Genomic DNA, 24,141 nt, shown 5'->3' with positions numbered 1-24,141 from the left:
ACCATCTGAATTTAATGATCAGCTTACATTTTTATAACTATGACATGTACATGAGTGATTTTGAAGACGACTATATACCAGTGTATATTATTATACTCATTATAATCTTTTCCTAGCGTGAAACATATAATTACACTGTTCACCTAAACCTTTCCATAATGAACCTTGTACTCCATTCCATAATTTCCAAGAACCTGCCAATGGATCATAAATTATACCTCTAGTCTCACCAATTTCATTTTTAACTATATCATTTGAATTTTCTTCTTTATACCATATTTCATTTCCACCCATATCAGAATATACAAACCTACGTAATTCTTCAGGTTTTATAAATTTTTTATATGTATGTGTACCTGGTGTAACTAATTTCAAAACATCTTCAGCTAAAGTTAAAGTTAATAATTGTGATAATGGTGTTCGGGATATTGTTGATAAGATTAAATGACCACCAGGCTATTTTACAAAGAATGCACTATGTTAGCTTTATCCCCGCGAACTCAACTTTGACGAGTGATTGAAACAGTACAAGTTATACTCACTTTAACCATATCACCTAAACATTTCAAAAATTCAGTAGGTTTATCAACATGTTCAACAACTTCCATTGAACAAACTAAATCAAATTTTTCATTTTGATCTCTTAAAACTTCTGCTGAAGTATGTCTAAATTCTAATTGACCTTTTTTGATTTGTTTTTTTAAATATGAATCTTGATTTGAATGTATATTTGCAATATTTATATTTTCTTTTGATGCATCTATAGCTAATACATTACCACCTAATCTACTTAATGATTCAGATAATAATCCACCACCACATCCAACATCTAATATGCTTTTACCACTTAACCATAATCCTTGACCCCTTTTTTCATTTTCTATTTCAATTTCATATCGATTTTCAAATGTCCATTCTGGTGCTTGTTCTGATGAATAATCAAAAGCTACTTTTTCTCTAATATATTCTATACGTGTAGGATTCATTCGATGTAATAATTTAAATTCACCAGTTTCATCCCACCATTGTGATGATAATTTAGAGAAATGTGATATCTCAGATTCATTTATCGTACTGAATGTTGATGCTGATGAGGATGACGATGACGAAGCAGCAGAAGAAGAGCTCGAGGATGAAGCGATTTGTCGAGAAGATGAAGGGGAAGGTGAACAACTTGTAGGTGTTGAACTGAATGAACGATTGATAATGATTGGATTAATATTCGGTCGTACAGATCGACGAAGCAATACTGATCGAGGTAGAGTAGGTCTTGGCATCTTAAGTCAGTCTTTTCGTTGAGATAGTTGTAAATCGCTCAAAATACCATGCTTGGGAAACAAAAGATCTAGGTTGAAATGTTGAGATCTTGAAATTGGATAATTTCCGAAACTTCATCTCGTTATCGCATTCCCTCCACTTTTTAGCTTTCTCCGTAGTCTAGATAGACAACGGTATATCTAATTTCATTTTGGCTTCTTCACACAACATCTACACTCCAATAATACCAAACCCACGACTACTCAAGCACGAAATCGCCAACATGGGTTCAAAATTCATCAACTTGACACGAACAGCAATTGCTTCAACCTCCCGGCTTCCCATCACACCTGCACGAGCACCTCTTCTTCCCTCTTTCTCAGTTCGTCAAACCAGACAAGCTTCATCCTCTACATTCGGTTTACGTGCACCTCCACCAGAAGCACATCCATTATCATATAAAGATTCATCTATACCTTATAAAACTGTACAATTAGTTGATCCTGAAACGAATCATTTACTTGAACCACAAAGTTTACGTTCAATTTTAAATTCATATGATCAATCTACACATACTTTAATATTAGTTAATCTTGGAAATCCTAATGATAAACAATCAATACCAATAGTAAAATTAATAAATAAAATTGAAGAAAGGAAAAAAGAAAGAAATTCAGAAGAAAAATCAAAATTGAAAAAAAAATTAAATTTAAATGAAAAAGAAATTCAAATTTCATGGCAAAGTGAATTAGGTGATTTAAAAAATAAATTAAATTTATCAAAAAATATTTTAGAAAAAGGTGAAAGTAAATTACAAATTATATTTGCTAATAGAAAAAAATCAGAGAATGTCTCGGAAAGTAAAAAACAAGATATAATTAAAATGTTTAATGATGAATTAATTGATCATTTTGGTAAAAAATCAAAAGATGATGAAAAGAATCTTAAAAATGGATTATATACATTACATTTTATACCTTTAGATAATGTAAGAAATGAAATTCAATCAAAGATAAAAGATCAACAATCAATAAAACAACTAGAAAAACAACAAAAAAAAGAAGAAAGAAGGAAAAAAGAAGAAGAGAGAAGATTAAAAGCTGATGCTAAATTCGCTGCTGAACAAGCAAAGGAAACTTGAACCAATTACAATCGTTAATATAGTATAGGATTGCTCTAAGCGCAGAATGATAAAGCCGACAACTATAGACCTGTAGAATAGTAAATATAGCATAGCACGATAATATAAAGTTAAAATATGTAAAAACAACTTTCTATGACATATATAAAAAAAAACCTGTGTACTGTGTATATGTGTGTATCGTGTATGGGGAGAACCTTTGAACCTAAGGCTTGATATGAAAGAAGCGCTACAAAGAGGACCTGATGACATTATATTCTAGTGTGTGAGAAGCAGAATTGTACTTATGAAATAATGATTGATGTCTGAACCTATATATGATATCTAATCCGATTCGTCCCAATTAGGATCTATATTAGTTTCTGTTCCTTTTTCAGGCGATTCTTCTTCATCTGGGTACTTGGGTCTAGTAGATTCGATATCGTCCATAAATGAAAGGTAAGCCCATTCGACCGCTTCGGCCGCCCAATAGAAATCGCAATGCTATAAAAGAACGACTTAGTCAGTATGGCGATTACACAAGTGCTGCAAATAAATGTTATACTTACTTCACTCTTATCCAATTTGGTAACTTTAATAACTTTACAATCTTTCTCCTTTTTCTCCATTCTTTCGATCAAAGGTTCAGCTAAAACCAGGTAATCTCTTCCTCCATGATATATTGATAAAGGAGGGAACCTATGATCAAACCATCTATCTAACGAATCGTCTAATGTACATTTACGATCTGCAAAACCACCTTTACCACACCACCAGAAAATAGATGCTGAAGATACTGGTGTAGGCGTGAATCTAAACATTTTGGTTTTCCGTCGGTGAAGCCTTTAAGATTTAAGAAAGTCGTTAGCATATCGAACTATTATAACATGCTGATTCAAGTCGCATACCAATTAGCATCCGTCCATCCAAATAAGAACGCAAACATAATATAACCTAATGCAGCGAATAACCTAGCTGGGGCATAATCATATGCCCAGCGCATTAACGGTATGAAGTCCAGCACCCCGAAGAAGCGCTTCCATGTAGACCATTCCATCTTGTTTAATGCTGTGAAAGGGAAACCATGGGTCAAAGGTCCTGCATATACCGCTGGTGCTAAAGCAATGAATACTGATAATTTTTTTCCTAAAGATGGGCACATCCCCAAAGAAAGTGAGATAAACGCTAACCCGTTTCCTTGAGAGTGACCGATGAATGCGATCTGAAACCGATAGTGGTCAGTTTGAATGTAAGATAGAAGTTGGAGGCGGTCTGAACGCAACATACCTTGTCATAACCAGTCTCTCGACAGACATGTTCCACTAAAGCAGGTAGATCATACATTGCTAATTCTCTGATTGTCCAATCTAATACAATTGAACACGATAAAAGGAAAGTCAGCTACATGTCCACGAAAAGCTGCTGTACGAGGTGGCAACTCACCCCAAAATCTAGGATCGTTTCTGCTAAAGTTTCTATGTCCCATATCGAATATACCTCTAGTATTACCCAAATATACTTGATATCCACCATTTTTGGCCAACCAGAATGCTAATGAACGATCTTCAGAAGTGACGAATGATCCTGAGGATTGGAATAAACCGTGGAGAATGAGAACGGGGAAGCCGCCTAAATGTCAAATAGGGGATGTCAGCAATCAACATGGATGGGTGAACAAGCGGCGAGCCAGATGTTTCACAGCTCACCTCGACCATCTGATCTAGGTTCAGCTTTGGGATCAATGACTTTATGCATTCTGTGGAAATAAGAGATATTGATCAGCTCAAAACGAGATTTACGACAATTCTTCCGCATGTAAAGGAAAGCCAATCGACCTCTTCTCGAGCGGAAACAAAACGTAGTAAAACTTCATAACTCACTTCAAGAAATAGCCATCTTCTGTCTCAACGGTCTGATGTTCGATATCCATACCAACTTGTTTTGCATAATCTGAAGGATCTTTTGAAACCTTTTTACCTTCTTTTTTCCAATAATTCTCATCGTCCCATGGGAATTTTCTCGGTTTATTTGGCCAAACCCATTTAGGTAAAGCTTTTGCACATTCTGCTGTAAATGCCCATAAAACTACAAAAATCAAAAAATACGTTGATAATATAATTGATATACTTTGATTTATGAATAAATTGATTTTAGCTAGGAACGATAGGGGTTTATGTGGAATAGGTGAATATGTTGATAAACTTGGTGGAGGGAATGTTGGTCTAATTAAATGTTGTGTAGGTGTTGTTGATCTATCAATAAATATTCTTCTTAATATACCTCTATTAGATGAATTTGATCCTGTCGAAGATGATCTAGATAAACTAGGTTTTAAATTATTGTTACTACCAGGATATGTAGGTGTAGGTGCTAATAATGGTGTTCTTTCTTCACCATTACCACTATTCAATCCACTTCCACTTCCATTACCACTACTATTTCTACCACTCTCATAACCGAAACCATCTTCATCTATTTCATATTCTGGTGTTTTGGCATTATCATTTGAACCCCTTACTGCTCTAGCTTGTGCAGCAGCTGTATTTCCGTTTGGTAAATTCATTGCTGCTCTTGCAGGTGCATCCATTAAAGTCGATGGTGGTGCTCTAGTTAAATGTATATGTGGTGGTGGGAATTGATTATTAGTAGTATTGTTTACTGGTGATGATGAAGTTGATTCGGGATTAGGTGAAAATGCAGATGTTTGTCCTATAGTATGAAATTGATTCCTGGGTGAGTTTGATGGTGAAGAGTATGGTGAAGAACCTATTTCTTCGTCTCTTTTTTCGCTTATTATATATTTTGAAGGTATTAAAGATGATTCACCAGACAAAGGTGCTCCTCCATGTGGTGATAAGGCTTTTCTCAATTCTTCAGGTGATCCTCTTGATGAAGACGATGATGCGGGTGATAAGATAGTTGTTGTTACTCCAATCAATTTGGAAGGTAACAAAGTTGACATCTAACAAGTCAAAAAATAAAAGTTAGAAATAGGACGATGATTTCGATAAAACGTTTGAAAACAACAAAAATCACAAGTAAATAGGATACAATGAAATTGCTTGTTATGCAGTGGTCAAAATGAAAACATTTGTTGCACCTGATAAAATGATAGGTAAAACTCACTTTTATGTACTCATTAGCAGGCTTTTAAAGCTTTATTGGGTGATAACCAGCACGCACTCCTTTCTGACGCTAAAAGAATTATAAACTAAATCTAATACTCGTAAGATTGATCGCCTAAAACCTTTTTCACTCCCTTCTCGGCTTTGAGGACTTTGGCAGCTTGATATATATATATATTAAGTTGTTAAAACCTCACTATGTACGCGTTATCTTTTCAAATCCAGGTTGTTCACTTGACTTGAACACATACAGATAAGACAATGATCGTCTTTCACTTTTGATTTATACAGTAACAAATTCTCTTTGCTTCTGTTTTTGTTTACACCCCTAGTATGGTTAAGGTAAAGGTAAGATGCAATCTGAATTCAGGAATAACCTTGGTAAAAATGCCTAGATCAAGTCTAAAAATGGTCTAAATGATTAATAATAAATAATAAATAGAAACGCTCTAAACCCCTCTGATTTACCCTTGCTCTTCATTTCTCATCATACCCGGTAAATACACAAACAAAAACAAAAACAATCATAATCATTTTGTAATCGGTGCTATCATCATCATGATCGATTAGAACGTGCTTAACACGAGTGACAGTCATCATGACGTTATGAGTACGTTTTTGATGATGGGAAACAACAAGAATATTCTTGTTAAGGTTATGCGTAATTATATAATGATGTTCCCACACATATGCATGATGCGAGAAAACGCAAAATATGACGTTTTGGCGATAAGATATGTGTATATACCTGCGATGCATGGATGGTGTTTATCCTTATCTTCTGAGTGATGGGTATGATGCAAACACATAATCTTTTAACCAAGTAAAACTGAACAACCCATTTCTAACAAAATTTCCCTCCATGAACAAGCTTCATCATCCAATCCATCATCAATCCTTTTCCAACATTCTTCAGCTACACTTTCCAATACATCAATTTCATAACAACATTGTACTCTAAACCATCTTAATACTTCTCTTGCTCTTTGACGTTGTTCAGGTGTTATTAATACTGTACATGTGATAATAAGGGACTAACAATGTTCAAAGCACCAAGAAAAAAACAAAGTATTGATCAAAACTCAGCATTCAGATATCGCTGTATGACTCGTATTACAATTTAGTAAGAGATCGAATGTTTTACTCACAAAATTTAACCATTCAACTTTATCACCAACCTGACTTAAAGTATCCAGAACAATATCAGCAGATTTTTGAATTTGATTATTTGATCTAGGTAATTTTAATAAATCTCTTGATATCAAAATTTGAAAAGCATGCCATGAAGCTAAAGAACCATCTTTTGTTCTTTTTCTTTTGATTGTTTGTGGTACATTTAAAATCCATGATGACATATCATTTCTTAATTCATTAATTCGAAAATTAAAACTTTGTCTCCATCTTTTCTTTTCTTCGGACCACGTCAAAGCTAAATTATTTGATGTTGATGTTTGATTAACAGAGGGAGAAGAAGATGATGGTGATGTCCTTTCTATACTAATGTCAACGCTATTATGATTATGACTGTTATCGCCATTGTTGTTACGATCACTGATACGAGCTTCGTATTCTGGGAAATCAAATAACGTTTGTCTTTCTAAATCTTGTCCTTCACACGTTAAATTGATTACCCTAGTCATCAATCTAGGTATAGACCTATGCATTCCCCATGTACATTCGCAGGACTAATTCGACATCGTCAAGTAAGCTCATCTAATCGGTACAGAATATCATGTAGATCCTGGTGGATACTCACATCAGCTTCGGAAGGGTCGGTCGGAGCAAGTCTTTCCCACCATGTGGAACTATCAGTTAGTATTATTGTTGGAGCACCTGTAGAGAAAGAACCTATATGTGACATGTGTATCAAAGCACTAGTGAGCATTCAACCATAAACATTGAAGGGGTAGATGGAGAGGTTGACTACGACTTCTGGATGGTATAACTAACGACCAACATCTCCTATAACCAAAGTTTCGATAAGAAGCCTTAACAAAGGTGAGACAGGTTTATCGGGTGTTATCGATGAGCCGGTGTAAGTGAAATTATCTGGATAAGGATTATCTGGGAATAAAATTCTTTCACAACCGCCTCTTTTCTTGATTGCCAAGATACCTAGTCTAATCACTTCCCTCCAATGCGGATTCGCTCCCAATATCTGTTCATCAACGACTATCTGCTTAGCTTCTTATAACGAATGAGGATACAAGCATTGTAGAAAGAAGCTAGCTGACTTACATCATCACAGCCCAAAATAACAGCACATGCCAAAAAAGCATCAGATTCAACTTCTTCTGGTATATCTTTAGCTTGTCGAAGTAATTTGACTGCTTCCCATCTATACGATAATCCTAATTCACGCGTTCTGCCTGATGACGAGGATGTAGAGCCTCTAGCCTCAAGTCTAAATGAGAACTCGATATTAGCAGAGAACCCAGCAAGTGATAGCTAACATTTAAGCAAAACGATTCAAGGTAATTACTTACACTGATAAATGAATAGCACCCATAGCTAACATTCCTTGTTTCAAAGCTTCTGAACTCAAAGGTGCTTCACCTGTTGGAACCAAGAAAAGACGTGCTACATGTTCGACCCATGGATTGGGTTCTTCTTCTACTACTAGAATTGATAGTGAATAAGTCAGAGCGTGATGGAACTAGACATAAAGAAAATTGTCAATAAGGAAGATAACATCGACTAGTAAACAGTAGAATTCAACTTACACATCTTAAATCCTCTTCAACAGGAAACATCTGTTTCAATAATTCTGGTGGATCTAGTGGACCACCAAAAAATTGACCCATACGTGTATCTCTACATAAAGCCATTAACAATTCGACTGAATCCATTTGTTGAATGAAATGAGTTGGATTTTTGAAGAATACAGATTGTCCTGCTGATGTTAATGGTAATGATCCAATATGATTATTCATTGAAGTGTTATGTATAGTTGGCGATGAGGATACTGAAGGAGGTTGCTCGAGTAATTGTACCGAAGATAATGGTGTTAGAGGTTTGGATGTAGAGGCTGTTATTGATGTTGTTGACGATGAGGTTACATTATTAGGGATTATATTGTTATTGGGATAATCCTGTCTTGTTACAGCTTGAACTACATCATTCTGATTGGTGTATTCGTATACGGTAGAATTGGATCTTGAGTTTGATGGACCGGCTTGATAATTACTTATACTGGATATAGAAGGTAAAGAATTCAAAATTTCTTCTTTAACAATATCACCTTTTTGTTTTTCTTCAACATCAACATCAACATTATTGACATCTTTATTCTTGGTTTTATCCTTATTTGATTTCTTATGTCTTTTTGATAATTTCTCAGCTACGATATTAGGATTGAATGGTTTTTTCTCTGGATATACACACTGAATTTTATAGATAAATTTATCAAAAGTTTAATTCAGTTGTAATTCATCAATCACTTCTTTTCGGCGAATGAATAAATGAGTAGATAAGTCAATAAGATATCAACTCACTTCTGCACCATAATTTACACATCTCTTACATTCAGGTTTACCTAAATCACATTTTAATCTTCTACTTCTACAAACCAAACAACCATTCCTTGATCTAGTTGCTTTTGGTTTAACATTTATCTCCTTATTTCCATCAGCATTTATCACATCTGGAGTAGATGACGAAGAGGTAGAAGCATCATTCGGTCTCTTTAGTGACATTTATATTTGTAGTCTAAAGTATAGTTGATTACACTGTGACCAGAGATGATGGGGTAAAGATGAAAACAAACACAACATAACAGGTAATAAAAGGTGAAAAGGCGTTTCTAGGCGAGTTATCCGGAATTAAAATCGTTAAAACTTACATTCGTAAAAACTCGGCTAACTATAAGATTAAAGATATCAAGCAATAAAAGGAGAACAACGCAGCAAGTAACAGAGTAACTGTTGTACAGTACCTAATAATGATGATAATTCATCAATCGAACTTGGATTTGGAAAAAATGACAATGCATTGAAAAACCATCTATGTTATATGTTATGTTTATTATGTATTATTAATTATGAAAATATCTTCACTCTAGAACGAACCAAACCAAATAGACGAAAAACACACTCTATCAACAGAATGGGTATATGACTTCCTCAGATCTCTCAATGACGACACCGTCTTTCTTGATCCTCTTACGTCGAACCACTCAAGATCAGATAGTCAAACACAACCACCGAATTTAACTCCAACTTTAGCTTCACAAGCTACACCTAAAGCTTTAACCCATTCAACAGCTTCTAATACTTCTCTTGTAGGTTTCTCTGTAAATCCAATTGATTGAGAAGCTAATTGACTTAAAACTCTCTCTAAATCAGATTTGATTGCTAAAGCATATCTTCTGCCCCATTCTTCAGCTGCACTAAAACCGCTTAAAACTTGTCTTTCATAATCTACTATAGTCCATCCCCAAATTTCAGCTGGTGATCTGATTTTCAAGCCAGCAGGAGCAGACTTCTCATCATTTGAAGAAGATGGTAGAATTGATAAAGATAAATTGGCTTGTCGAAGTAATACAGTAAAAAGTGTGACTGCAGGTAAATCTTCCATAGCATCATCTAAAGCATCTTCGACTGGATCATCAATGTCATCCCTTAATCTTCTTGAACTAGCTAAGATTCTAGTAGAGCACGAGGCTCCCTTGTACATGGCGTTTGAGATAGTTCTAAAAGAAGCAAGTGCTTCTAACGCCTCATGAAGAGCTTCGCGAGCGATATGTTCAGTAGCATTAGGATCTTGTGAGGCACTAAGAGGAAGGGGAGCTTGAACCAAACCTCCGACCAGTCTTTTGACGAGACCTTCGAGTAACATCAAGGCATGAGTGGCTGGATGAAGCTTTTGTGCTCCTCTTGGTGGAGATGGTGGTCTTGACTGAGATCGAGAAGGAATAATCGATAAAGAAGATGTGAGTTTAGCTGTGACGCCACCTAAAGAAGGAGGCGCGACAACAGTTGGAGCAGCTTCTTTTTCTTTGCCTAATCCAGCGAGAGCTTTGGCAACACTACCAGGACTGGGTGGGCGATTGGGTGAACCACCTAATTCCTTTTCGGATACAATACACATGCCTTTCCAAATGACTGCGACCATAACCCCTGTAATCCAGCCTTCGCCATCATCGGCACAAGGTGCAGCGACAATTTCGAATACCTTTCTCGCACCGTCTACACGATTGGCAAAGTGTTGGAGACAAGGTGGGATAGCTAATTGACGAGACGTACCGCCAGAGGAGAGCTCTTTGGTGAGTCGAGCGACAGGTGCAGAAGAGTGTTCCTTGGTAACGCTTGGAGTGGGAGCTGTAGTAGGTGCAGGGATAGAGGCAAGACCAACGACCTTGCTACCAGGAGGAGATGTACCTTCGTTTCTTGTCAAACTAGCGACAAGGTCTCGTTTAAGTCCGAGCATTAAAGGTTGAACAACCTTGCTGACCACCAAGTCGAGCTTATCCATGACCGGTCTAAGGGTTTCTTGAACAAAGCGAGGCCAAGTGCCTGTTTCCAAAGTTTGCTCCAAGACTTCACAAGTCTCCCATGCTGCGTGAGCGACTGAGAGAACGAAGTATTGAGAAGGGTTGAGGGGATGAGCAGTAGGTGCTTGAGCGTTGATGTTAAGCGCATTACCGAAAGCTGGGTCGGTGAGGCCGGGAAGCAGTAAGGTTTCAAGTCGGGTTGTGTAAATGGAGAGGGCTTTAACTGAAGTGCGAAGAACAGCCCGGATGAGATAAGCATCAGAGGGCGGGAAGGGCAATTCTCTAAGATTGTTATCAGCGGACTATTCGTATAGCGTTGAGATTTGGTGACTCACTTGACTACCGCTTCCCCGACTGACCATCCATTACCTTTCTTGAAACCTTTCTTAGCCTTGGAGTCCACTCCTGCACAAGCCTTATTGACGACTTCGTTCAATCTCAAACCAATAATATCCATATGTTTAGCTTGAATGCCAGTAGGCTCTGGTACTAAGCCAACGGCTGCGGGTGCTCCTGGTAGGGGCGAAGCAGAGCTACGAGGAGTGATAGGTCTACTACCTGGAGGCGAGGAGCCTTTTTTGACGGCTCCCAAAGGTTGTGATGGTGTAATAGTGGCAGCAGGAGTTGAAGTACCATTCGCATTGCTAATTTGAAGGGAGGAAACTTTGTCGGCTACTTGTCTACTAAGAGAGCGGGATCTTGGTTTGCCATCGCCGTTAGGTACGACAGCAGTGCCAGAAGCTGTAGTTGATTGAACAGTAGGGGGAGCAGGAGATGATGGTCGAGAAGGTCTATTGAGGATAGGAAGAGTTCGAAGAGCTTGCATTGTGACGTGATTGGTTTTTTGGTATAGTTTATTGATATAAGGGTAACTTTATGCTAAGGGTAATAATTGATATCTGAAACGTTTGTGTCTGTGCTGGATTTTTCTGGATTAATTTTTTTGTAATGCTTGTTCTATGATATGTGTCTGATTGCTGTGAATGCGGTGAGACTAGTTAGGATTGGAGTGCGGAAATGTAGACCGCAATGAATAAGATGATTTGCTTTAATTATCCCATTCGTATGAAGGGCGCTGTAGCGTATATATGTTTATGATGATGGTATTTCGATTATACTGATATAAAATGATAAGTATTTGATCGTTTGCGCCAGACGAAAGCTGGCTGTTTTTATGGTTGTGTGTTGTAAGTCGAATTATGGGGGTTTCTCTCCAGAGTCGAGTAACAAGAGGATCAAGGGTGGAAGTCTGAGGAGACGTGAGGCGACGGAATAGCTGTTTGGCGGAGTTATCATTGTCGGGTTTAGAATATACATGGAGGAAAAGAAGAACATCAAGAAGTTGCAATTGTATGATATATGTGAAGCGAATAGTAGTGAAACGTTTGTCAAGAGATAAGGAAAGGGAGATGCGGAAGAGAAAGCCAAAGGAGGGTTGTGGTGAAGGAAAATTTTTTGAATTAGCGCGTTTTCGTGATGGAATGGCAAAATGACGAATTGGGGAGATGTTTTGAGTCAGCGATAATTTTTCCTTTGTAGAACAACGAACACTACATATTTCCTTCTCATTATAGCTTCCTATTTGAGAGCTAAGTTGTGAGACTCACCCTGCCTCCCCGTTTATAGAATTTCTAAAATAGCCACTATGAGGTAGTTTTGACTTCTTCATCGAGTACTGTTGATGATTATAAATTCAATGAATATTGAATAATTTGATATTGATAGCTTTTGTTATGTATTAACAAAAGCCAAGGCTTCGTGAAGTTGATTTGAGTTTGATTGAATTTGTTTGTTGCTGAAAAGCAATGAAGGTTGTTGCGAATTGATAAAGAGATATTGGGAAGAAACAAAATGAAAAGAGATAAAAAGATGAAAAAGGGTTTAGTGCTATGCAACAAAAGAAAGGAAAGGTTACATCCGGGGTAAGATACAAGCTGTTATGTAAAAGGTAACAAAATATCTACCACCAACCAGATTTAATTAAACGTCATAATTCAAGCACGGTCGTGTGGTCTAAATATACAGACCCCTTCAAATTTTCAGTTCATTACAAATTTAATTACAAATTATAAATTTGGCTGTAAGCTAGGGGTGTAATAGTAATAGTAATACATTTGTAAATCAGGATTTGAAATTGGAAAATATAATGAATTAGCCGAGAAATTAGATAATGAAAGAGTCATACGTAATACGAAATTGACTATGGCTTTAATCCCCACGTGGAAGCAATCTCAAGTAGTGACGTGTCTTGAAATGTATGTCAATAAATGTTAATTACAGTCAATGACCATGTCCGAAGAAACGATGATGATGTTTCCTGCTTGATGACTTCGTTTTATATCTTCAGCAGTAGTGAAAATCCGAGCAACCTATAGTTGAATCCCCATCAATAAGTTACCGGCCACAATGCCTTCTCTGCGGCGTAGGAACCGCTCAACTTTCCTGCTTTTCACCCTACTATTATCGATATCATTATTATCAACATCGACTTCCTTTGTTTCGGCTGAAGAAGTAGAACAGCAGCAGGAACATATAGACAATGCGGTTTTAGATGGTCAGTTGGCATGATCAGTTTCAAAAAGTCAAACAGCTGATCTTTTGATATAGTCTGCGCTCCCTTACGAGAAGCTCAAGCGATTATCAATTCCTTAGCACCTTCGCAAAATGCCCATCTGGAACACAAAATCACATCAGTAATAACACCTTTTTCCTCAAAAGGTTGGTCAGATGGTTTAGGATGGGGTCATGAAGGTCCATTATCAACTACATTCCGCTTATTACCACGTCTGATAAATTCACTATTATCTTCACCGAAGACATTCTTATCGAAAATACCTATCATAGGATCAGATAGTAAACCACGTAAAGCAGCTAAAATCGGTAGAGCGAGAAGGGAAAGGATAGAAAAGCTTTTGGGTCTTATTGATCAAGCTGAAAAGAATGGTTGTCAGGAAGCTTACGGTGTAAGAGGAAAATTGAGGATGGTAAGCTAGCTTATTATTGATATCGTCAAACTAGCTGATTCGTCTATCATAGTTCCCACCAAAAGGAATGAAACAGGATTTGCCCGCTTCTTATGCCTCCTACAAGGTGAGCTTTCCCGAATGAAACACTGCAACTAGGCTTAAGCTAACGATCGAATGTATCAGCAATACCTCCAACACACAGCTGATCCGGAAGCGCAATTTATGGTTGGGTTTTACCATGCTACGGGATTAGGAGGAGTAGAGCAGGATCAAGGCAAGGTGAGTTACCAATGTTTAGGGCAAATTGTTTTGTTCTAACCAATATTGTGAACAGGCGCTGCTATATTACACATTTGCTGCCGTACAAGGGTATAGACCCGCTTCAATGGCATTAGGCTATAGACATTGGGCTGGAATAGGAGTGAAGGAGGACTGTATGCTTGCTTTAGATCACTATCAGACAGCAGCAGAGAAATGTAAGTCTTGATGAATGTGGTAAAGATAGCAGCTATTGAAGCAATTTTTATAGCATATCAAACATTTTTATCTGGTCCACCTGGTGGTTTGACCCTTCCTCTGACGAATACTAGATTGTCGGATCGTGTTGGTGGTATATATGGACCACATGCATCTTGGGCATCAACTGGATCAAACGCAATGAGACCAGCAATTAGAGCTACAATGGCATCAGCAAGAGGTGAAACTGAAAAAGAAATTTTAGAATATTATCAATATCATTCTGATCGTGATTCACACATATATACAGTTAGATTAGGTAGATTATTTTATTTAGGTTCAGTTTATTTTTCACATGCTGGTGTATCAGCTGGTGCAGAAGGTATAGGAGAAATTCCACAAGATTTCAAAAAAGCAAAAGAATATTTTTTAAAAGTTGCAAGAGTTTTATGGCCAAAAGATTTTGAAAATGATGGTTCTGTAGCTAAAAGAAGAAAATTTTCAAAAGAACAAGAAGATCAAATTAGAGAACCTGCAATGGTCGCTGCTGCTTTCTTAGGTAGAATGTCATTAAGAGGTGAAGGTAGTAAACCAGATTATAGAAGAGCTAGATTATGGTATGAAAGGGCAGCAGAATTTGTGAGTTTCATAGTTCCATATATTACTGACATCCAATCATCCTCTTAAGAGATGTCGCCCCTGGATTTGCTGTGGTTTTGGGTTGCTGATATATGATGAATATCGGACAGGGCGATCGAGAAGCGCTTAACGGATTAGGTATAATACATCGTGATGGATTGGTGGTACCGCAAGACAAACAAAAAGCATTCCACTATTTCCAAGCATCCGCATCACAAGATTTAGCTGAAGCACAAGTCAACTTAGCTAAATTACACTTGGAGCGAGGCGAAGTTGCACAAGCCAATGCATATTTGGAAGTTGCGTTACGACATGGGGCGACATTTGAAGCGTTTCACTTATTAGGTAAAATTCACTCTTCAAATGCAATGTCAGGTAAACCTGGAATGTGTGGTGTAGCTGTAGCGTATGAAAAATTAGTTGCTGAACGCGGTAATTGGAAGCAAGATTTTGTTGGTGATGCAGATAAATCTTGGTTAAGAGGTGAAGAAGATAAAGCTTTTATAGGTTGGTATATTGGTTCAGAAATAGGATATGAGTCTGCACAAAATAATATAGCTTTCTTGTTGGAAAAAGGTTTCAAATTAGGTCACCCTGTAACTTCATCAACGAAAGATAAATCCAACTCAGTATTAGGAATAGACTTAGATTCAGAAAATAGAGTAAATGAAGTTGATAAACAAAGAGCTTTAACACTATGGATCAGATCTGCCAATCAAGATAATGTAGATGCTATGGTAAAAGTTGGTGATTACTATTGTGAGTGAATTAGTTACGAATGGCATGATCAAGCATATGACATGCTAATTCTGTCAATACTTAATAGACCAATCACCAGATTCATATGATAGGGCTGTCGCATACTATCAGACCGCTGCGGATACCCAGACCTCCTCTATGGCTTATTGGAATTTGGGTTGGATGTATGAGAACGGTCATGGTGTACCTAGGGATTGGCATTTAGCGAAGAGGTTTTACGATTTGGCTGGCGAGACTTCCCTTGAAGCCTATTTACCTGTGACGTTGAGTTTGATCAAACTATATGCCAAGAGGTGAGCATGAAGTTATAGGTATAATTCTTCGTCTCAGTGCTAATTTGACATTTTCCTTTCATGACAGTTGGTGGATCGATATACAGACTCGAGGAGCTGTACCTGGATTGTCATTATTTGAACCTGATCCAAATCCACAATTACAATTATCTACATGGACTAAAATTAAAGGATTATTTAGTGATTCTCCATTGATACCCAATAAACCACGATTAGGTTTAGATTTAGATGAAAATGATGAAGCATACGAATTAATTGCTGATGAGGATTATTATGATGCAAATGACAATAATAATAATGATAATTGGAATTTCCGTAGCCGTCATCCAAATGGAAATGGATTAGAAGAAGAAGATGGTAATGATGGTTATGTCGAAGATCATTCAGGTTCAGGATCAGGTTGGACATCAAGACATCAACAAGACAACGCTGATGCTGAATTCGATGAATTTGATGATCTAGTAGAAGATTTAGTCCTGGTAGTTGTTTTATTAGGTACCATCGGTCTTATTTGGTTAAGAGGTAGATGGGCTCAACGTGAACGTGAAAGACAAGATAGAAGAAGAAGAGACGGTGAAGCAGCTAGGTGATTCGCAAGTGAAGATGAGGATTGCTGTACTGTATAGATGTCAGATAATATAGATTAAAATCATGTTGTAACTATATGTATGCATTTTAACAATTCACTCTTGATCCATCAATCAAAACGATTAGATGATAAACGCGATAATAAGTGTTCTATGGGATAATTTATCGACGTTTATGCTCCTGTAGCATTATATATATTTACTTCACCATCTTCACCACCAGCAACTAATAAATCACCATTCCAATCTAAAGATAATAATCTTTCACCTAAAACTTTACCATTTTTGGTAACTTTTCTTCTTTCAGATTCTTTCATTGTTGAAGCTGAAGAAGATGTAGAAGAAGAAATTTGGAATAAAGAATGTTTAGGTGATCTAATATCCCAAATTTGAATTAAACCTGAATAAGTTGCAGAAGCTAAAGTAAATGATGAAGTTGGATGTGTTTTTAATGATGGTATAGGTGAATTTGTAGGTAATGTTAATGAAATAAGTGATGTGGCTATTATAGAGAAGAGTCAGTTTCGAGCTTTTATTATTCGGTGTCAAAGTAAGCTCAAATTTGTAAACTCACCCTGCCTTGTATCCCATAAACAAATTGTTCTATCCATATTACCTGTAGCCAAAGTACCGTTTGATTCCCATTGATCAATACATAAAGCCGATTTATCAAATGGACCTTGCTAAATGTTGTGAAAACGGAAAACAACAAGATAGATTAGCTCTCTTCACTCCCAGTTTAAGACAGATTACAAATGAATGATCCGTTCAAGAAACTAACCCTTATAACAGAATTTATACCGGAATTTAAATCCCAACCTCTTACTGAACCATCCCAAGATGCTGACCAAATTTTTTGATTATCTAATTTATCCCAAACCAAACCGCCTATTCTATCTTTATGACCTTTTAATTGAAAATCAGGTATTCTTCTCCATCCACCTAAACCAGTTGAATCATTATCTAATAAACCTTCAATAGGTTCTTTACCATCTGGATAAATTTGTTTTTCTAATTTTCTACGTTTTTTATTATTTTGTCCAGGTAAATATGATAATGGTTCAGATTCAATTTGATGCGTTGTGGGTTCTTCTTCTTCAGGATCAGGTAAAATATAAAAATTTAAATTTGTATCCCATGATCCACTAATTAATTCTTTACCTGATTTTGATGCTATTATAGAAGAAATTGGTCCTGTATGTCCATGTAATGTATAAATTTCTTTAGGTTGTTGTTCTCCGATGTTATTGTCAGGTGATAAAGAAGGTAAATTAAAAACATGAGTTAATCTATCAACTCCACCTGCAGCTAATAAAACATTTGATTCTTTTGAAGAAGGTGATACCCATGTACATGATGTTGCACCTAAAGAAGTTGGTAAAGGTAAAGTATAAAGTGCTGATGAAGTTGAAGCGTTTGTTGATAAAGGGAGAATTTGAAGATGTGATAAATATGATGATAAGAGGATATAACTATTTTTGCGTTTGTAGTTAATCTTAAATTAGTATATTTGACTTTTTTCGAAAGACCTTAATCAAAGCTATTTAAACAATTTTGGAAAGTTTTTACTTACCCATTTCTTTGTAAACTTAAACCACTAACCCAATCTTCAACTTCAATCTTACCTACTTGTTTCGGAGGTAAAGTTGATCTAACATATTCAATATCAATTGTAGTTTCTTCATCATTACCTCTATTTCTTTTTACCCAATTTTCTAATGAACCTCTTAAAACTTCACCATTAATTAAAAATTCAAATGGTACTGGTTTTTTACCTTGGTTATTATCATTATCATTATTATTTTGTAAAACTTTATTTATTAATTCAGATAATTGATATCTTCTCCATGATGAAGGTAAAAAATATGTTGATTGTGGTATAGCATCTGATGTTGTTCTTGTAAATAAATTTATAGGTAAATTGTTATCAGCTACGATTGATGTAGTACTTGATGTTGGATCCATATTGATATCTGACATCTTGTCTGATTTAAGCTAGCTTGGTAAAGCGAGTATCAGCAATGAAAGTTAAGACATATTAACATCAACTATAACAGAAGAATCTTTTCTTGTCGTTCAGCTTTAACTTTTGCAGAAATATTTTAACATTTCTGATATGCGAGAAGCACGTGGCACTGTTAGTATCCGCTGGAAAACTCTTGGTAATCACCCGTGGGAAACCCTCTTTCGTTTGGGATGACCGCCGGCTATCGACCGCATATACAAGCAGTGCAAGGGGTAAGATTAATCTTATTTGATGAAAAGAATGAAATGAAAATCATACACGGCATACATAGCTCCTTTCATTCTTCTTTACATATGTTTGAATCAGAGCAAAATTAATATAGGGATATATTCTAGATAGAGAGGAAGTGGATGAGATGGTTATCTCATCGTATTCCCGAAAATATAGGTGTACAAGTAGAAATCAGCAAAAATATGTCAGCTGAATACTCCGATATGAGCGACACAAGAAGTAAGAAACGATTCAAGTTGAATAGGTTTTTGGGTAGATTACCCTATTATTGTTAGTACAAGTCCATTAGCTCATATATCGTTGAGCATTGATTAACGACCTGAGATTTGTCGGTTTAGTCAGTTATGTGATTCTTCTCTCAACATGGATATTGTTCATGCTGTTTGTCACACTTGGAGAAGTTTTATTGAAAAGGCGAGAAGTCGGGAGGTTTGTTGAACAGTGAGCTGCAAAATTCCAGATGCTTTTTCACAATGATAACTGATTTTGTTTATGTAGATTCGTGATATACAACTCTCTCCTGTTCATGACTCTCATATCACTTGCGACTACTGCAAATAGATCACCGGGCGAACCGGATCAATCACTTGCACCGCCCATCAAGCAAATACCAGAAGATCTGCCAATTGATCACACTTCTCATGAACCATCATCTTCTAGCCAAACTCAAAACACTCAGATCTATCATCGGGAAGACACTGAAAATCAGGATGATGGTGATGAAAATATCCCACTGAGGTATTTAATGAATTCACAATGGGTTAATACAAGGATCGGTAAAGATAGACCATCGCCGTTACCTATACCCAATAATCGAAAATACCTCCCTTCTCCGCCACCTTCTGATCGATCTTCAATATCAACTTCATCCAACATCACACAAGATGAAACAGAAAGCGATAGTGAATCTGAATTTTCACCTTTCCCATTAAGCGCTAAAAGTCCTTTCGTACCTACTACAGCTGTTGATGCGGGAGAAGACGACGAGGATTTACTAGAAGATTTACGGATCAATCACGAAACAGAAGGTCTAGGTGATTTGGGAGAAGATGTTTCGACATCTCTTCTGAGATCTAGCACAAGAACAACAGCAGAGTCGTATGATCATCAGGGACGAAGCTTGATGGCAAAAAGTAATAATGGTGAAATTAGATGGTGTAAGAAATGTAAAGGTTGGAAACCAGATAGATGTCATCATTGTAGACATTGTGAACAGTGTGTGTTGAAGAGTGAGTATGAGCCAGCCGAATCATGGTACGATCTGAAAAGCTGACAAAGCATTGCTAGTGGATCATCATTGTCCATGGGTAGGAACTTGCGTTGGATATCATAATTGTGAGTTACAGATCTCATCTCTAAATATACAACAGAACTGACAAAGCTCCCATGACCCCTTAGACAAGCCTTTCTTCTTGTTCATCAACTATGCGCTTCTGCTGTCTATATACGCGACTTTCGAAGCGGGCTATGAGACTTATAGATTCTTCCAGGATCCTTCAGGAGCAGTACCATATAGACCTGTGCAGCTGAATGGAGATGAAGACGCTACAGATGCAGCTAATATAGCAGCATCGGATGAATGGTCGGTAAGTGTCTCGGCTCTTGTGGTCAGGTCTCGCGTTAAATACTGACCGGTTATCGGACAGGACGGCTTGGGCATCTCTCCAGCAGTATTTATGATGTTGACGATCATGGGCGGCTTCATGAGTTTATCTCTCGGTGGACTGGTGATATTCCATTGGTACCTGACGATGTAGGTTGAGATTCTGTTTGAACTGCTGACCAAAATAAGGCTGATCGATGCCACTTGCAGAAACAATCAGACTACCTTAGAAAATATCACCCATTCGTACCCTTCTGCATTGCTTGACGAAATACCTAAAGGTGCTCAATGGAAAGCCGATCATCTGCTCACTAGATCTGAGCGAAATCGACTCAAATGGGAAGCTAGAGAAATCAACGTATATGATCTGGGTTGGCGTAAGAATCTGAAGAACTTGTTCTTTGGAAGCGATCATAGGCGTATTTCGATTATCCGCATGTTTGGTACACTTTGGCCTACAGGTAGACCTAACAAGTGAGTTTCGTGATCGCCATTGAAGCAGTAGCTTTCTCCCCTGTGACTTCAAGCAATGGCTAAACGCTGCGATTTCTCCCCATTTGAGCAGAAGCGATAGGCGAGCAGGTCATTTCTTTGCTTATAATCCTCGAAACTTTGATAAATTGCGAGATTTAACCTTAGAATTAAGGTATGGCATTATTCCAGAACACAAGAATGCACAGGAGAGCGATTTTGGTGATACACACGAAGCCTCTCATTCAGATGGATACGATCAAGGAGATGGATATGAGCTAGATCGCATGCAAGAAAAAGCGTCAAGGGGAAATAGCAAGGGAAACAGAGTGAGGTGGTTTGAGGTGTAATGATAAACATAGATGACGGACAATATTCCTTTGAATGTAACTATGATAGTGTAAGAGTGCTTTCTTAGGAGGACGGTTGTATGTATACATTTCCATAGCATATAATTATGGGATAGATGAAATAGCAACGTTAAAAGTCAACAACTACCGCTGCGCGCGGAGTGTAAAAGGGGTTAACCTTATCTCGGTAACATCTACACAGTAGCGAGTTATCGGGTTGACAATTGACAATTGACGCGCGCTATCAAGGGGTACTTTACGTTCTCTCGTTAAACGATATCTCATGTATCAAGTGGGCGCTGGGCAGGGGATGATCGTTATCTGACAAGCAAAAAAAGTCAGATGTTCAAGCGGAGGGCAGGCGCCTGATCGACATGGTGCATTTCATGTGTGATGTGTGATGTGAATATATATTTATTTATGGTCTCAAACATATCACCAATTCATATAGATAATATATCATTTTAATCTAAAAACTGAACAATCTGAAGATAGCAGTATTAAAAGACGATAACCATGAGCAGCAGTAACGGTACAACGGTGATTCGACATGCTCCTTTAGTTGGATATCCAGACGACAAGTTATACACAGTAAGGGTAGTTGATGGTGTAGTTGAAAGTATAGATGAAGAATCAGAAGGCAAACACATAAATGGATATGATAAAGCTGCAGCTGAAGAGATCGATTTAGGTGGGAAAGAATGGTTAAGTCCTGTGAGTATTGGACTATGCGAAATTATTGAAAGATATATTCTGTCCAAGATGTGAATATAAGGGAATTGATGCTGATATTTGAATATTGATTATTTTATCAATTTAATACAGAGTATGATAGATTGGCATGTACATGTGAAATTACAAGCTTTACATTCTAATCGAATTGATTTACAAAAATGTCAATCTGCTTCAGAAGTATTAGAAGTTGTTAAATTAGCTTTGAACGATCCAAGATATGATTCAAAACAAGAAAAAAATTTAGTTGGTATAAATATGAGAAATTCAAATTGGCCAGATGAAAATTTCTTAACAAAAGAAAAATTAAATGAAATTTCACCAAATAGACCTTTATTTTTATTATTTAATGGATATCATTCAATGAGATGTAATTCTTTAGCTTTGAAACAAACTAAATTTGGTGAAAATGAAAAAGAACATGATGGTTTTTTAGTTGAACAAGATGCTTTTGATACGTTCCCTATTTTAACTACTGCAAATGATCAAGTTATAGATAATTGGATTTTACAAGAAGGTAAAAAGGCTGCGTAAGTTGGCATCATGAAATAATCTGAAATGGAATGATATCGATAATCCTACATCTTCACATAAATTGTCACGGAATTTTAGATTAAATTGCGGACAATAGCTGACTTTCTATCATGTGCCTTCATTTTACAGTACAATGGGAGTAACTGAAATAGTTGATTTAGAAATGGAGCATAATATCGTACAATGGCAAAGAAGATATAAAAATGGAAATAACTATTTAAGAGTTCACGTTGGAATGTATACAGAACATTTGAAAGATGCAATTGAATTAGGTTTAACTTCAGGTGATGATATACCAAATACAGATGGATTAATGAAAGTTGGACCATATAAAATAGTTACAGATGGTTCTTTGGGATCACAAACTGCATTTTGTCATGATCATTATCCAGGAAATAAATCAAATTTTGGTATATATTATTATGAACCTAAAAAATTAAGTGAATTAATTGAATATGGATTAAAATATAACTTTAAATTTGCTATACATGCTATAGGTGATAAAGCAAATCATTTAAGTTTAAAAACTATATCTGAAGCTTCATCAAAACCTAGAAAAGGTTCTACAATAGAACATGCACAAATGTTAAACCTTCAGACTATTTCAATAATTGATGAAAAAACTGGTAAAGTAAAAGAACATAATGATTTAGAACTATTTAAACAATTAGATCTGATAGCTTCAATTCAGCCTTGTCATTTAGTTGATGATAGAGATTTATGTCATAAATTTTGGCCTGGAAGAGAACATAAAGCATATCCATTTAAATCAATTGTAAAAGCTGGTATACCAATCAAATTAGGTTCAGACGCTCCTGTATCCCCAATGAATCCATGGGAAGCTTTAGCTGTTTCGGTAACTCGTGCAGGTGAAAATGATGAACATAATCCTTTTATCAAAGACGAAATTTTAGATTTGGAAGTCGCTTGGAAAGCTTCAACTTCGGTAAGTCATTTAAGTGGTATTCTGAGTAGATAAAAACCTAACATTTTATGATTTTTAGAACGGTAAATCACGATTGGAGGTTGGTGAAAGGGCAGATTTATGTATACTTCAATCTGATCCATTGAAACAAAATGCAGCTGGATTAAGAGCAATGCAAGTGAACGGTACGATGTTAGGTGGTAGATGGACATATAGGAATTTCTAGGCATCTTCCGGATATGTCAAATTGGCTCGAAACTATTTCGGTGACCACAAGTTATTGAACTTGATCTTTGGTGTAGTCTTGAATTTTTGGGATAATCTTTTTTCGTATCACGCCATGCATTACTTGTACATTATTAGAAATACCAGCTGTCCAAGGACTGGCTATAAGCAAGGAAAGGCAATTATCATTCGGGTCGGCTTCGGTGTATATTGAACGACGTGGTTATATGTAGATAGATGCGGTTATCCCTTTACCCTGAACTTTGCGCATCAAACAAGGCATTCCTCCACCAAAAACGTCCCCTTCACTTGTTTAATTTTTGGATTATTTGACATAACCCGCAACCATTT

General features: G+C 36.7%; 9 protein-coding genes across 9 annotated transcripts; 4 read left to right on the top strand and 5 right to left on the bottom strand.

The window, feature by feature from the left end:
- Window positions 1–99: 99 nt before the first annotated feature.
- On the bottom strand, window positions 100–1,277 carry L201_001965 (3-demethylubiquinone-9 3-O-methyltransferase; the record flags this gene model as incomplete). Its single annotated transcript, XM_066217745.1, has 2 exons — window positions 100–456; window positions 543–1,277. 2 exons carry the CDS (start codon window positions 1,275–1,277, stop codon window positions 100–102), a joined length of 1,092 nt encoding a protein of 363 aa, XP_066073842.1.
- Window positions 1,278–1,540: 263 nt separating this feature from the next.
- L201_001964 (uncharacterized protein) lies at window positions 1,541–2,398 on the top strand (the record flags this gene model as incomplete). The annotated part of the gene is made up of 1 exon (XM_066217744.1): window positions 1,541–2,398. One exon carries the CDS (start codon window positions 1,541–1,543, stop codon window positions 2,396–2,398), a length of 858 nt encoding a protein of 285 aa, XP_066073841.1.
- A 324-nt stretch (window positions 2,399–2,722) lies between these two features.
- On the bottom strand, window positions 2,723–5,339 carry L201_001963 (uncharacterized protein; the record flags this gene model as incomplete). The annotated part of the gene is made up of 7 exons (XM_066217743.1): window positions 2,723–2,881; window positions 2,947–3,220; window positions 3,286–3,599; window positions 3,665–3,744; window positions 3,821–4,006; window positions 4,084–4,133; window positions 4,258–5,339. The coding sequence occupies 7 exons, from the start codon at window positions 5,337–5,339 to the stop codon at window positions 2,723–2,725; spliced, it is 2,145 nt and encodes a 714-aa protein (XP_066073840.1).
- A 978-nt stretch (window positions 5,340–6,317) lies between these two features.
- On the bottom strand, window positions 6,318–9,197 carry L201_001962 (uncharacterized protein; the record flags this gene model as incomplete). The annotated part of the gene is made up of 8 exons (XM_066217742.1): window positions 6,318–6,536; window positions 6,651–7,187; window positions 7,259–7,350; window positions 7,453–7,660; window positions 7,741–7,906; window positions 7,989–8,158; window positions 8,226–8,885; window positions 8,997–9,197. The coding sequence occupies 8 exons, from the start codon at window positions 9,195–9,197 to the stop codon at window positions 6,318–6,320; spliced, it is 2,253 nt and encodes a 750-aa protein (XP_066073839.1).
- A 493-nt stretch (window positions 9,198–9,690) lies between these two features.
- On the bottom strand, window positions 9,691–11,819 carry L201_001961 (uncharacterized protein; the record flags this gene model as incomplete). Its single annotated transcript, XM_066217741.1, has 2 exons — window positions 9,691–11,275; window positions 11,329–11,819. The coding sequence occupies 2 exons, from the start codon at window positions 11,817–11,819 to the stop codon at window positions 9,691–9,693; spliced, it is 2,076 nt and encodes a 691-aa protein (XP_066073838.1).
- A 1,580-nt stretch (window positions 11,820–13,399) lies between these two features.
- Window positions 13,400–16,696, top strand: L201_001960 (uncharacterized protein; the record flags this gene model as incomplete). Its single annotated transcript, XM_066217740.1, has 9 exons — window positions 13,400–13,547; window positions 13,601–13,977; window positions 14,030–14,083; window positions 14,143–14,238; window positions 14,294–14,435; window positions 14,489–15,054; window positions 15,165–15,813; window positions 15,881–16,106; window positions 16,174–16,696. The coding sequence occupies 9 exons, from the start codon at window positions 13,400–13,402 to the stop codon at window positions 16,694–16,696; spliced, it is 2,781 nt and encodes a 926-aa protein (XP_066073837.1).
- A 170-nt stretch (window positions 16,697–16,866) lies between these two features.
- Window positions 16,867–18,673, bottom strand: L201_001959 (uncharacterized protein; the record flags this gene model as incomplete). The annotated part of the gene is made up of 4 exons (XM_066217739.1): window positions 16,867–17,195; window positions 17,268–17,376; window positions 17,475–18,165; window positions 18,267–18,673. 4 exons carry the CDS (start codon window positions 18,671–18,673, stop codon window positions 16,867–16,869), a joined length of 1,536 nt encoding a protein of 511 aa, XP_066073836.1.
- Window positions 18,674–19,132: 459 nt separating this feature from the next.
- Window positions 19,133–21,374, top strand: L201_001958 (uncharacterized protein; the record flags this gene model as incomplete). Its single annotated transcript, XM_066217738.1, has 8 exons — window positions 19,133–19,220; window positions 19,289–19,391; window positions 19,449–20,179; window positions 20,238–20,285; window positions 20,349–20,536; window positions 20,597–20,703; window positions 20,764–21,027; window positions 21,119–21,374. The coding sequence occupies 8 exons, from the start codon at window positions 19,133–19,135 to the stop codon at window positions 21,372–21,374; spliced, it is 1,785 nt and encodes a 594-aa protein (XP_066073835.1).
- A 516-nt stretch (window positions 21,375–21,890) lies between these two features.
- Window positions 21,891–23,791, top strand: L201_001957 (uncharacterized protein; the record flags this gene model as incomplete). Its single annotated transcript, XM_066217737.1, has 4 exons — window positions 21,891–22,088; window positions 22,200–22,636; window positions 22,770–23,586; window positions 23,645–23,791. 4 exons carry the CDS (start codon window positions 21,891–21,893, stop codon window positions 23,789–23,791), a joined length of 1,599 nt encoding a protein of 532 aa, XP_066073834.1.
- Between the last annotated feature and the right edge of the window lie 350 nt (window positions 23,792–24,141).

Source organism: Kwoniella dendrophila, chromosome 2 (assembly GCF_036810415.1).
Source record: "Kwoniella dendrophila CBS 6074 chromosome 2, complete sequence".
Taxonomy (NCBI): Eukaryota; Fungi; Basidiomycota; class Tremellomycetes; order Tremellales; family Cryptococcaceae; genus Kwoniella; species Kwoniella dendrophila.
This window is presented reverse-complemented; position numbering and strand designations above follow the sequence as displayed.